General features: G+C 47.6%; 1 protein-coding gene and 1 long non-coding RNA gene across 7 annotated transcripts in view; one reads left to right on the forward strand and one right to left on the reverse strand.

The window, feature by feature from the left end:
• The first annotated feature begins 273 nt into the window (after nt 1-273).
• LOC116358807 (uncharacterized) lies at nt 274-2310 on the forward strand. The gene is made up of 2 exons (XR_004206486.1): nt 274-2068; nt 2119-2310. It is a non-coding gene; the product is annotated as an uncharacterized LOC116358807 (long non-coding RNA).
• Nucleotides 2311-4662: 2352 nt separating this feature from the next.
• LOC109885653 (breast cancer anti-estrogen resistance protein 3) overlaps nt 4663-14780 on the reverse strand; it is a 40142-nt gene continuing 30024 nt past the window's right edge. For 3 of the 6 annotated variants that reach the window (XM_031811019.1, XM_031811023.1, XM_031811024.1), the window contains 11 exons: nt 13100-13226; nt 12801-12886; nt 12416-12538; nt 11728-11881; nt 8753-8927; nt 7478-7639; nt 6826-6941; nt 6558-6729; nt 6180-6300; nt 5866-6048; nt 4663-5005 (listed from right to left, as the gene is read on the reverse strand). In XM_031811019.1, coding sequence (XP_031666879.1) covers nt 4824-5005; nt 5866-6048; nt 6180-6300; nt 6558-6729; nt 6826-6941; nt 7478-7639; nt 8753-8927; nt 11728-11881; nt 12416-12538; nt 12801-12886; nt 13100-13226 — 1601 coding nt within the window. In that variant the 3' untranslated portion in view covers nt 4663-4823. Of the gene's footprint in view, nt 5006-5865; nt 6114-6179; nt 6301-6557; nt 6730-6825; nt 6942-7477; nt 7640-8752; nt 8928-11727; nt 11882-12415; nt 12539-12800; nt 12887-13099; nt 13227-14780 lie in introns of those variants that run through there. The other 3 variants (XM_031811021.1, XM_031811025.1, XM_031811022.1) reach the window with 2 other exon arrangements.

Here is a 14780-nt window from a genome sequence, read left to right on the forward strand (position 1 = left end):
GACCAGAGCCCTATTCCCTATATAGAACACTACTATAGACCAGAGCCCTATTCCCTATATAGTACACTACTATAGACCAGAGGCCTATTCCCTATATAGTGCACTACTGTTGATCAGGGCCCTATTCCCTATATAGTACACTACTGTTGACCAGAGCCCTATTCCCTATATAGAACACTACTGTTGATCAGGGCCCTATTCCCTATATAGTGAACTACTGTTGACCAGAGCCTTATTCCCTATATAGTGCACTAATTTTGACCAGAGGCCTATTCCCTATATAGAACACTACTATAGACCAGAGCCTTATTCTCTATATAGTACACTACTGTTGATCAGGGCCCTATTCCCTATATAGTGCACTAATTTTGATCAGAGGCCTATGAGGAATAGGGGGCCAATTTGGGACGCAGACTGTATGTGAAACTGGTCAGTTTTTAAATGTTTCTGAGGTTCTTATTGGTTGTCTGATTCTCTGACCATGTCTGTGGTTGTTATGGTTACCGTCTGGTCCAGTTCATACAGACTGTTTTGGTTGTCTGATTCTTTGTTCTGTTTATCTCTCTCTCTTTTTGTGGTTTAACTGTCTGTGGTCAGGTTCTGGCCAATCAGATGGCTCTGTGGTCAGGTTCTGGCCAATCAGATGGCTCTGTGGTCAGGTTCTGGCCAATCAGATGGCTCCGTGGTGGTGTTGTGACTACTGCTGTCTAACTTCTCCTGGAGGACCCCTGGTGTTTCTGATAGTTTAATGTCTGTCCAGCCCGGGATTCAATCAAAGGCGCATTGTGGATTATGAGCAAACCACACTAGACTGTTCAATCTAATGTTCAGCTGACATCCGCAGCGTTTACCATGACAACCATCTCCACGACAACCAGAGGAATGAGCTGGTTAACGGTGCATCGTTGACGGGTGTCGTGGACAGTGCACCTTTGGTTGAATCCCAGCCGTCTCACTCAGATCTGGGACACCAAATCATGTATCAATTACATGTCCCAAAATGGCACCCTATTCCCTAATATAGTGCACTAGATTTGACCAGACTGGCACCCTATTCCCCATATAGTCCCCTACCTTTGACCAGAGGCCCACGGGGGTAGCGGGGAGGCCCACGGGGGTAGCGGGAGGCCCACGGGGGTAGCGGGAGGCCCACGGGGGTAGCGGGAGGCCCACGGGGGTAGCGGGAGGCCCACGGGGGTAGCGGGAGGCCCACGGGGGTAGCGGGAGGCCCACGGGGGTAGCGGGAGGCCCACGGGGGTAGCGGGAGGCCCACGGGGGTAGCGGGAGGCCCACGGGGGTAGCGGGAGGCCCACGGGGGTAGCGGGAGGCCCACGGGGGTAGCGGGAGGCCCACGGGGTAGCGGGAGGCCCACGGGGTAGCGGGAGGCCCACAGGGGGCAGTGTCTGTCAGCCCTCCAGGTCTCGTTTGACCTCACAGGGGAACAGGACCGTGTCTGTCAGCCCTCCAGGTCTAGTTTGACCTCGCAGGGGAACAGGACCGTGTCTGTCAGCCCTCCAGGTCTAGTTTGACCTCACAGGGGAACAGGACAGTGTCTGTCAGCCCTCCAGGTCTAGTTTGACCTCACAGGGGAACAGGACAGTGTCTGTCAGCCCTCCAGGTCTAGTTTGACCTCACAGGGGAACAGGACAGTGTCTGTCAGCCCTCCAGGTCTAGTTTGACCTCACAGGGGAACAGGACAGTGTCTGTCAGCCCTCCAGGTCTAGTTTGACCTCACAGGGGAACAGGACAGTGTCTGTCAGCCCTCCAGGTCTAGTTTGACCTCACAGGGGAACAGGACAGTGTCTGTCAGCCCTCCAGGTCTAGTTTGACCTCACAGGGGAACAGGACAGTGTCTGTCAGCCCTCCAGGTCTAGTTTGACCTCACAGGGGAACGGGACAGTGTCTGTCAGCCCTCCAGGTCTAGTTTGACCTCACAGGGGAACGGGACAGTGTCTGTCAGCCCTCCAGGTCTAGTTTGACCTCACAGGGGAACAGGACAGTGTCTGTCAGCCCTCCAGGTCTAGTTTGACCTCACAGGGGAACAGGACAGTGTCTGTCAGCCCTCCAGGTCTAGTTTGACCTCACAGGGGAACAGGACAGTGTCTGTCAGCCCTCCAGGTCTAGTTTGACCTCACATCTCCCTGGTTAAATGGAACTGGACTCGTCACTCGCTGCTTCTCAATGTTTTATGGAGTGTCTGTATGTTATTATATGATCACATTTTAAAACTACTTATGTGTTGACCTCTAAATACCCTGTGAACTATTTTGATTGAGAAAAAATAAAAATAATAAATAGATTTATGTCAAATTTGATGTTTTGTTTCATTTTGTAGTGTGTTGTCTTTTTAAATTAACAGCCCAAAGTTGACACAGTGATGTTTGAAATCATTTATATCATCTGAATAGAAAATGTGTCTCATGAGACTCAGAACTTTCCAGTGATTTCCCTTAAAAAAACACTACAGACACCTGGCCGGTTGAGAATAAAGTTGTCTGAACACAGAACGTGTTAACAGGGTAAACTCTACAGAATAAAGTTGTTAACAGGGTAAACTCTACAGAATAAAGTTGTTAACAGGGTAAACTCTACAGAATAAAGTTGTTAACAGGGTAAACTCTACAGAATAAAGTTGTTAACAGGGTAAACTCTACAGAATAAAGTTGTTAACAGGGTAAACTCTACAGAATAAAGTTGTTAACAGGGTAAACTCTACAGAATAAAGTTGTTAACAGGGTAAACTCTACAGAATAAAGTTGTTAACAGGGTAAACTCTACAGAATAAAGTTGTTAACAGGGTAAACTCTACAGAATAAAGTTGTTAACAGGGTAAACTCTACAGAATAAAGTTGTTAAACAAGGGTAACTCTACAGAATAAAGTTGTAACAGGGTAAACTCTATAGAATAAAAGTTAACAGGGGTAACTCTACAGAATAAAGTTGTTAACATGTTAACAGGGTAAACTCTACAGAATAAAGTTGTTAACAGGGTAAACTCTACAGAATAAAGTTGTTAACAGGGTAAACTCTACAGAATAAAGTTGTTAACAGGGTAAACTCTACAGAATAAAGTTGTTAACAGGGTAAACTCTACAGAATAAAGTTGTTAACAGGGTAAACTCTACAGAATAAAGTTGTTAACAGGGTAAACTACAGAATAAAGTTGTTAACAGGGTAAACTCTACAGAATAAAGTTGTTAACGGTAAACTCTACAGAATAAAGTTGTTAACAGGGTAAACTCTACAGAATAAAGTTGTTAACAGGGTAAACTCTACAGAATAAAGTTGTTAACAGGGTAAACTCTACAGAATAAAGTTGTTAACAGGGTAAACTACAGAATAAAGTTGTTAACAGGGTAAACTCTACAGAATAAAGTTGTTAACAGGGTAAACTCTACAGAATAAAGTTGTTAACAGGGTAAACTCTACAGAATAAAGTTGTTAACATGTTAACAGGGTAAACTCTACAGAATAAAGTGGTTAACATGTTAACAGGGTAAACTCTACAGAATAAAGTTGTCTGAACACAGGACATGTTAACGGGTAAACTCTGCTGGTCAACATTTTGACACCTGAACCAACAACCAGTAGAAGCACATCACACACCTTGTCTATGTCCCAAATAGGATCTTATTCCCTCTATCGTGCCCTACTTTCAACCAGAGCCCTATTCCCTGTATCGTGCCCTACTTTCAACCAGAGCCCTATTCCCTGTATCGTGCCCTACTTTCAACCAGAGCCCTATTCCCTGTATCGTGCCCTACTTTCAACCAGAGCCCTATTCCCTGTATCGTGCCCTACTTTCAACCAGAGCCCTATTCCCTGTATCGTGCCCTACTTTCATCTAGAGCCCTATTCCCTGTATCGTGCCCTACTTTCAACCAGAGCCCTATTCCCTGTATCGTGCCCTACTTTCATCTAGAGCCCTATTCCCTGTATCGTGCCCTACTTTCATCTAGAGCCCTGTTCCCTGTATCGTGCCCTACTTTCAACCAGAGCCCTATTCCCTGTATCGTGCCCTACTTTCAACCAGAGCCCTATTCCCTGTATCGTGCCCTACTTTCAACTAGAGCCCTATTCCCTGTATCGTGCCCTACTTTCAACCAGAGCCCTATTCCCTGTATCGTGCCCTACTTTCAACCAGAGCCCTATTCCCTGTATCGTGCCCTACTTTCAACCAGAGCCCTGGTAGTGGCCCTTCATAGAGAATAGGGTGCCATTTGGGAGGTAGACCTTCGCCAGGTTTATGAGGGGAAACCCACGCATCCACACTTGCTAGGTATGAACCCCGTGGGTGAGAACCGCAGAAACACCCAGACACACACCCCAGGACATATTCATTAGGCACACACACAGACACACCCAGACACACACCCCAGGACATATTCATTAGGCACAGACACACACACAGAAACACACACAGACACACACACAGACACACACACAGACACACACACAGACACAGACACACACACAGAAACAGACACACACACAAACACACACAGAAACACCCAGACACACACCCCAGGACATATTCATTAGGCACACACACAGACACACACACAGAAACACCCAGACACACAGACAGAAACCCCCAGACACACACCCCAGGACATATTCATTAGGCACTGAAACGGACTGAAACAGGGAGGAAACACCTGATCTGATCCAATAACAAACTCTCTTTTTTATTATAATTTTTTTGCTACAAAAAGCTTCTACTGAATAATGATCCAGGTAAAAACGGGTTACAGATTTCAAACTGTTGTGCAACGTTGCGCCCTCCTGAATGCAGCCCAGGTCACAGTATTGAGTTTAAAGGGTCAGAGTTCCGGGGAGAACTCCTCGGTAGGTTCCAGTTTGTTGGAGAGCACGGTGAGGATCTTGTCAAACTTGTCGTAGCGTTTCTCCTTGTCTGCCACGGCTCCAGTCTGACCCCAGAACAGCCTCAGGGCAAACTCTGTCCTGAACCCCTCCAGCAGCTCTGGGATTGGCTGCCAGTCACCTGACGAGACAGAGTGACAGGGCCCACGGCCAATCAGTGACTCGGAATGGTTATGAGACAGGACTAATGTGATTTGATTTGGTGAATTGGATGTGTGCCTGTGTGTTTTCTATACGTGTGTGTGTGTTTTTTTCTCCATAATGTGTGTGTTTTTACAGGCTGTGTGTGTTACCTGTGAGCAGGCTGTGTGTTACCTGTGAGCAGGCTGAGTGTGTGTTACCTGTGAGCAGGCTGAGTGTGTTACCTGTGAGCAGGCTGAGTGTGTGTTACCTGTGAGCAGGCTGTGTGCGTTACCTGTGAGTAGGCTGTGTGTTACCTGTGAGTAGGCTGTGTGTTACCTGTGAGCAGGCTGTGTGTGTTACCTGTGAGCAGGCTGTGTGTGTTACCTGTGAGCAGGCTGTGTGTGTTACCTGTGAGCAGACTGTGTGTTACCTGTGAGCAGGCTGAGTGTGTTACCTGTGAGTAGGCTGTGTGTTACCTGTGAGCAGGCTGTGTGTGTTACCTGTGAGCAGGCTGTGTGTGTTACCTGTGAGCAGGCTGTGTGTGTTACCTGTGAGCAGGCTGAGTGTGTGTTACCTGTGAGCAGGCTGTGTGCGTTACCTGTGAGCAGGCTGTGTGTGTTACCTGTGAGCAGGCTGTGTGTGTTACCTGTGAGCAGGCTGTGTGTGTTACCTGTGAGCAGGCTGTGTGTGTTACCTGTGAGCAGGCTGTGTGTGTTACCTGTGAGCAGGCTGTGTGTTACCTGTGAGCAGGCTGTGTGTGTTACCTGTGAGCAGGCTGTGTGTGTTACCTGTGAGCAGGCTGTGTGTGTTACCTGTGAACAGGCTGAGTATTACCTGTGAGCAGGCTGTGTGTGTTACCTGTGAGCAGGCTGTGTGCGTGCTCCTGGTACTGTGGGGCGTGTAGCGCTGCGTTGCGTGCCGCCTGCAGGGTGTTGTATAACAACTGGCAGCCTCTCTCTGTGTGTTCTCCCTCCTCTCCCTCCATCAGCCTCAGGAGGGGAACCAGGTAGGGCACAGCCAGGGGACCCTGCACCACAGAGTCTACACACACACACACACACACATTACACACACACACACAGCCAGGGGACCCTACACCACAGAGTCTACACACACATTACAAATACATTACACACACATTACAAATACATTACACAAACACACACACACACCTTCCTCACCATCTCCATCATTCAGAGCGATCATGAAGGGTTTGAGGGTCTTCTCAAACATCACAGCGCTCTCTGTGTGGTTCCTCCTCAGTGCCCTCCATGTCCTCTCCAGACGGACTACCTACACACACACAGTACACACACACACACAGTACGTACACACACACACACACAGTACACACACACACACACACACTTTAGTGACCTGACGCATATCTACGGTCTTTAAAACACAGCATAGTGTGAGGGTGTCTGAGGTGTGTGTGCGTACAGTGTGCGAGTGTACTGTGTGTGTGTGTGTGTGTACGTACTGTGTGTGTGTGTGTGTGTGTGTGTGTGTGTGTGTGTGTACGTACTGTGTGTGTGTGTGTGTGTTACCTGAGGCATCTCCAGAGCCTTCATGACGGCTGAGAATGCGTAGAGGTTGTGGGCGTGGTCTCTCAGGGCCTGGGCCAATAGGATGACTTTATGCAGCACCGTGGCCCTCTGACCTACCGTCCCTGTACAGCCCAGGATATCTATGGCAACGCCCAGGGCTAGCAGGTGGTGCCTGACACACACACACACACACACACAGAGTCAGATGTTCATATTTGAGGCATGTGTGTGTATGTGTGTGTGTGCGTGCGTGCGTGCGTTTGTGTACCTCTCCAGCAAGTCCTGTCTGAGCTGTTGTCCGTGAGACAGGGTGACCAGCTCCAGACCTGAGCCAACTCCCATCATCCTCTTCTGGTCCTCTGTCACACCCACGATACGAGCCACCTACACACACCGAGACAGACAGAGCGTGTGTGATATTATAGTGCATAGGTGTGTGTGTGTGTGTGTGTGTGTGATATTATAGTGCATAGGTGTGTGTGTGTGTGTGTGTGTTTGTGTGTGTGTTATTATAGTGTGTGTGTGTGTGTGTTATTATAGTGTGTGTGTGTGTGTGTGTCTGTGTGTGTGTGTGTGAGATATTATAGTGCATAAGTGTGTGTGTGTGTGTGTGTGTGTGTGTGTGTGTGTGTGTGTGTGTGTGTGTGTGTGTGTGTGTGTGTGAGATATTATAGTGCATAGGTGTGTGTGTGTGTGAGATATTATAGTGCATAGGTGTGTGTGTGTGTGTTATTATAGTGTGTGTGTGTGTGTTATTATAGTGCGTGTGTGTGTGTGTGTTATTATAGTGCGTGTGTGTGTGTGTGTGCGTGTGTGTGAGATATTATAGTGCATAGGTGTGTGTGTGTGTGCGTGTATGTGAGATATTATAGTGCATAGGTGTGTGTGTGTGTGTGTGTGTGTTTATAACTACATCTTACCTGGCAGTCGACACTGAGAATGTGCAGAGCAGTTGTCATGGCGTTGGAGCGTGTGAACAGTTCTTTGAGCACCATGAGAACAGTGGGGTCTAGAGGTCTGTTATTTTCTGGTAGCAGGAGGGACTCAAACTGGTCCAGTCTGAAACATGACACCGTCTCCACCTGGTAACATGTTAATAACATGCTACTTCTCAAACTGGTCCAGTCCGAAACACGTCTCTACCTGGTAACATGTTATTAGTATTCTGATAACATGCTAATAACATGCTACTTCTCAATCTGGTCCAGTCTGAAACACGTCTACCTGGTAACAGCCTGGTAGTAACATCTCTGTATAAATCCTAAATTAGGTTTGTTGTTGTGTTGTAGCAGGATTACACTACATTACACTACATTACACTACATTACATTACACTACATTACACTACATTACACTACACTACATTACATTACACTACATTACACTACACTACATTACACTACATTACATTACACTACATTACATTACACTACACTACATTACACTACATTACACTACATTACATTACACTACATTACACTACATTACACTACACTACATTACACTACATTACATTACACTACATTACATTACACTACATTACACTACATTACACTACATTACATTACATTACACTACATTACACTACACTACATTACATTACACTACATTACACTACATTACACTGCGAGTTCATAGTCTGTTATTCACCAACATGTAGTCAAACTGAGCTACAAAAAAATCACCTACATCACAATGCTGTCCAATAAACATGAATAGAATCACCTACATCACAATGCTGTCCAATAAACATGAATAGAATCCCCTACATCACAATGCTGTCCAATGAACATCTAATAGAATCCCCTACATCACAATGCTGTCCAATAAACATGAATAGAATCCCCTACATCACAATGCTGTCCAATAAACATCTAATAGAATCACCTACATCACAATGCTGTCCAATAAACATCTAATAGAATCCCCTACATCACAATGCTGTCCAATAAACATCTAATATAATCACCTATATCACAATGTTGATCAATAAACATCTAATATAATCACCTATATCACAATGTTGATCAATAAACATCTAATATAATCACCTATATCACAATGTTGATCAATAAACATCTAATATAATCACCTATATCACAATGTTGATCAATAAACATCTAATATAATCACCTATATCACAATGTTGTTCATTGTAAATCAAATGAAATAAACAACACCCAACAACAACAAACCTGCGGCCTCTGAAAGTGTGAATCCTCCTCTTCCTCCTGGACCTGTCCGTCAATTGGTAACCGAGGCAACTCCCCGCTTTCCTGTGCCTCCAGGAAGCTGAAGGATGTCTCAGTGAGACGGGCTCTGCTCTGCCACTTCTCCTCCGCACGCAGCCTGTCCACGTGGCCCCGCTTTCTGACAGGAAGCACAATAACACATACATATATATATACACACTACACTACATTCCAAAACCATGGACATTAATATGGAGTTGTTCCCCCCTTTGCTGCTATAACAGCCTCCAGTCTTCTGGGAAGGCCTTCCACTAGATGTAGGAACATTGCTGTTATAACAGCCTCCACTCTTCTGGGAAGGCTTTCCACTAGATGTTGGAACATTGCTGCTGTAACAGCCTCCACTCTTCTGGGAAGGCTTTCCACTAGATGTTGGAACATTGCTGCTATAACAGCCTCCACTCTTCTGGGAAGGCTTTCCACTAGATGTTGGAACATTGCTGCTATAACAGCCTCCACTCTTCTGGGAAGGCGTTCCACTAGATGTTGGAACATTGCTGCTATAACAGCCTCTACTCTTCTGGGAAGGCTTTCCACTAGATGTTGGAACATTGCTGCTATAACAGCCTCCACTCTTCTGGGAAGGCCTTCCACTAGATGTTGGAACATTGCTGCTATAACAGCCTCCACTCTTCTGGGAAGGTCCTTCCACTAGATGTTGGAACATTGCTGCTATAACAGCCTCCACTCTTCTGGGAAGGCTTTCCACTAGATGTTGGAACATTGCTGCTATAACAGCCTCCACTCTTCTGGGAAGGCTTTCCACTAGATGTTGGAACATTGCTGCTATAACAGCCTCCACTCTTCTGGGAAGGCTTTCCACTAGATGTTGGAACATTGCTACTATAACAGCCTCCACTCTTCTGGGAAGGCCTTCCACTAGATGTTGGAACATTGCTGCGAGGATTTGCTTCCATTCAGCCACGAGAAGTAGTGAGGTTGGGCACTGATGTTGGGCGATTAGGGCTCGCAATCGGCATTCCAATTCATCCCAAAGGTGTTCGATGGGGTTGAGCTAAGGGCTCTGTGTCGTCCAGTCAAGTTATTCCACAGCGTTCTCGACAAACCATTTCTGTATGGACCTCGCTTTGTGCACAGGGGCATCTTCATGCTGAAACAAGAAAGGGCCTTCCCCAAACTGTTGCCACAGAGTTGGAAGCACAGAATTGTCTAGAATTTCATTGTATACTGTCGCGTTAAGATTTTCCTTCACTGGAACTAAGGGGCCTAGCCCGAACCATGAAAAACAGCCCCAGACCATTATTCCTCCTCCTCCACCAAACTTTACAGTTGACACAATATGGGGGCAGGTAGAGTTCTCCTAGCATCCGCCAAACCCAGATTCGTCCATCGGACTGCCAGATGGTGAAGCGTGATTCATCATTCCAGAGAACGTGTTTCCACTGCTCCAGAGTCCAATGACAGGGGAGCTTTCCACCACTCCAGCCGAAGCTTGGCATTGCACATGGTGATCTTAGGCTTGTGTGCGGCTGCTCGGCCATGGAAACCCATTTCATGAAGCTCCCGACGAACAGTTCATGTGTTCACGTTGCTTCCAGAGACCGTTTGGAACTCGATAGTGAGTCTTGCAACCGAGGACAGACGATTTTTTTACACTCTACGCGTTTCAACACTCAGCGGTCTACCACTTCAAGGCTGAGCCTTTGTTGTTCCTTCACAATAACAGCACTTACAATTGACCAGGGCAGCTCTAGCAAGGCAGAAATTTGACAAACTGACTTGTTGGAAAGGTGGCATCCTATGACAGTGCCATGTTGAAAGTCACTGAGCTCTTCAGTAAGGTCATTCTACTGCCAATGTTTGACTATGGAGATTGCATGGCTGTGTGATTGTCAGCAACAGGTGTGGCTGAAATAGCCGAATCCACGAACTGTTCATTACAACCACATCTAGAGGCTAACCTCACATCTAGAGGCTAACCTCACATCTAGAGGCTAATCTCACATCTAGAGGCTAACCTCACATCTAGAGGCTAACCTCACATCTAGAGGCTAACCTCACATCTAGAGGCTAACCTCACATCTAGAGGTTAACCTCACATCTAGAGGCTAATCTCACATCTAGAGGCTAACCTCACATCTAGAGGTTAACCTCACATCTAGAGGCTAACCTCACATCTAGAGGCTAACCTCACATCTAGAGGTTAACCTCACATCTAGAGGCTAACCTCACATCTAGAGGCTAACTTCACATCTAGAGGCTAACCTCACATCTAGAGGCTAACCTCACATCTAGAGGCTAACCTCACATCTAGAGGCTAACCTCACATCTAGAGGCTAACCTCACATCTAGAGGTTACTGATGTAACTACTTCTATGAACAAAGCTTGTTTTTTAAAAACATTTTATTTGAGAGTTTCATCAGTCACAACCCCTAGTTTGGGAAACGACCCCTAGTTTGGGAGACGACCCCTAGTTTGGGAGACGACCCCTAGTTTGGGAAACGACCCCTAGTTTGGGAGACGACCCCTAGTTTGGGAAACGACCCCTAGTTTGGGAAACGACCTCCAGTTTGGGAAACGACCCCTAGTTTGGGAGACGACCCCTAGTTTGGGAAACAACCTCCAGTTTGGGAAACGACCTCCAGTTTGGGAAACGACCCCTAGTTTGGGAAACGACCCCTAGTTTGGGAGACGAACCCTAGTTTGGGAAACGACCTCCAGTTTGGGAAACGACCCCTAGTTTGGGCGACGACCCTCAGTTTGGGAGACGACCCCCAGTTTGGGAGACGACAACCCCTAGTTTGGGAGATGACGACCCCTAGTTTGGGAAACGACCCCTATATTGGGAGACGACCCCTAGATTGGGAAACAACCCCTAGTTTGGGAAACGACCCCTAGTTTGGGAAACGACCCCGAGTTTGGGAGACACTGTAAGGCCCAAATGGTTTCTTCTTACTTTGATTCAGGCACCTGGATGACCAGCTCATCGTAGGGGTCGTCACGGTGACGGTTGGGAGGAGTCCCGGGGAAGAAGGTGGACACTCTGAAGGGTTTGGGCGGGGCTCGGGGGTGCAGCTGTCCGTCAGAACCTCGCAGCGTCACACCTCCACCTGGGTACCACAGGAGGGGTTACAGAACGGGTGTGTTACCTGGGTGTGAGGGCCGTGTGTGTGGTGTTTTACCTGGGTGTGAGGGCCGTGTGTGTGTGTGTGTTACCTGGGTGTGAGAGCCGTGTGTGTGTGTGTGTGTTTAACTTGGGTGTGAGGGCCGTGTGTGTGTGTGTGTGTGTGTGTGTGTGTGTTACCTGGGTGTGAGGGCCGTGTGGGTGTGTGTGTGTTACCTGGGTGTGAGGGCTGTGTGTGTGTGTTACCTGGGTGTGAGGGCCATGTGTGTGTGGTGTGTTACCTGGGTGTGAGGGCCGTCTGTGTGTGTGTGGTGTGTTACTTGGGTGTGAGGGCCGTGTGTGTGGTGTGTTACCTGGGTGTGAGGGCCGTGTGTGTGGGTGTGTGTGTGTGTGTGGTGTGTTACCTGGGTGTGAGGGCCGTGTGTGTGTTACCTGGGTGTGAGGGCCGTGTGTGTGTGTTACCTGGGTGTGAGGGCCGTGTGTGTGTGTGTGTGTGTGTGTGTGTGTGTGTATGTGTTACCTGGGTGTGAGGGCCGTGTGTGTCTGAGGGCTGAGGGGCTGATCAGGGGTTCGCTACCCGTTCGGAACACTGGGGAAATGGGAGCGGGGCCTACAGCCTCTGATTCACCGCTATGAGGCGCACCTGGAGGGAGAGGAGAGAGGTGTTTGTTACCTGAGCAGAGGTGGGAATGTATGAGTGTGTGTGTTACCTGAGCAGAGGTGGGAATGTATGAGTGTGTGTGTTACCTGAGCAGAGGTGGGAATGTATGAGTGTGTGTGTGTTACCTGAGCAGAGGTGGGAATGTACGAGTGTGTGTGTGTTACCTGAGCAGAGGTGGGAATGTACGAGTGTGTGTGTGTGTTACCTGAGCAGAGGTGGGAATGTACGCGTGTGTGTGTGTTACCTGTGCGTAGGTTGCTTTCAGACTGTGCTGATTGGATCGAGGGTCTTCTGCCCAGATTCTCCAGGTTGGCTGGCTGACTCCCACTCCTGAGAAACACAAACAATAAACACACACATAACAATACACACACACACACAAACACTAACTATACCAAACACAACACAAAACAGTATCTATTTGTGTGTGTGTGTGTGTGTGTGTGTGTGTGTGTGTGTGTGTGTGTGTGTGTGTGTGTGTGTGTGTGTGTGTGTGTGTGTGTGTGTGTGTGTGTGTGTGTGTGTGTGTGTGTGTAAAGCCACCTGAGCAGGGTGTTAGTGACGTGTAGTGTGTCCATGTGTGATGAGTTGAAGCTGAATCTCTTGCTGCGGTCTGGCTGTGATTCCACCCCCACCCTGTCGAGGGCGCTGTTGCTGGATCTGTTGCTTTCTAGAGGAGGGAAGATAATAACATCTAACACCTGAGTTGGTGAGCCTCCGGAACACAACTCATGTACCTCCACGCCATGTGTGGTTCTGACGCAGTTCATTCATTAATTACCAATGTTTTTGACAGACTGACAGAGTGACAGACACAGACTGACAGAGTGACAGACTGACACAGATAGACTGACAGAGTGACAGACTGATAGGGTGACAGAGTGACACACTGACAGAGTGACAAAGTGACAGATTGAGAGTGACAGACTGACAGAGTGACAGAGTGAGAGTGACAGACTGACAGAGTGACAGACTGACAGAGTGACAGAGTGACAGAGTGACAGTGACAGAGTGACAGAGTGACAGTGAGAGAGTGAGAGAGAGACAGAGTGACAGAGTGACAGAGTGACAGAATGACAGACTGACAGAGTGACAGAGTGACAGACTAACAGAGTGACAGACTGACAGAGTGACAGAGTGACAGACAGACTGACAGAGTGACAGACTAACAGACTGACAGACTGACAGAGTGACAGACTGACAGAGTGAGAGTGACAGACTGACAGTGACAGAGTGACAGAGTGACAGAGTGAGAGAGAGACAGAGTGACAGACTGACAGACTGACAGACTGACAGAGTGACAGTGACAGAGTGACAGAGTGACAGTGACAGACTGACAGAGTGACAGAGTAACAGAGTGACAGACTGACAGAGTGACAGACTAACAGACTAACAGACTGACAGAGTGACAGAGTGACAGACTGACAGAGTGACAGAGTGACAGACAGAGTGACAGAGTGACAGAGTAACAGAGTGATAGAATGACAGACTGACAGAGTGACAGACTAACAGAGTGACAGACTGACAGAGTGACAGACAGACTGACAGTGACAGACTAACAGACTGACAGAGTGACAGAGTGACAGACAGAGTGACAGACTGACAAAGTGAAAGACTGACAGACTGACAGAGTGACAGTGACAGAGTGAGAGAGTGAGAGAGAGACAGAGTGACAGAGTGACAGACTAACAGAGTGACAGACTGACAGAGTGACAGAGTGACAGACAGACTGACAGACTGACAGAGTGACAGAGTGACAGACAGAGTGACAGACTGACAGACTGACAGAGTGAGAGAGAGTGACAGAGTGACAGAGTGACTCCTCTACTTTTCCTGCACCTCGACGGAATAAAACATATTTAAACCCAAACTGTGACAGTGTGTTCTATCTACTGGGACAGTGTGTTCTATCCACTGGGACAGTGTGTTCTATCCACTGTGACAGTGTGTTCTATCCACTGGGACAGTGTGTTCTATCCACTGGGACAGTGTGTTCTATCCACTGGGACAGTGTGTTCTATCCACTGGGACAGTGTGTTCTATCCACTGGGACAGTGTGTTCTATCCACTGGGACAGTGTGTTCTATCCACTGTGACAGTGTGTTCTATCCACTGGGACAGTGTGTTCTATCCACTGGGACAGTGTGTTCTATCCACTGGGACAGTGTGTTCTATCCACTGGGACAGTGTGTTCTATCCACTGGGACAGTGTGTTCTATCCACT

Source organism: Oncorhynchus kisutch, unplaced genomic scaffold (assembly GCF_002021735.2).
Source record: "Oncorhynchus kisutch isolate 150728-3 unplaced genomic scaffold, Okis_V2 Okis01b-Okis20b_hom, whole genome shotgun sequence".
Taxonomy (NCBI): Eukaryota; Metazoa; Chordata; class Actinopteri; order Salmoniformes; family Salmonidae; genus Oncorhynchus; species Oncorhynchus kisutch.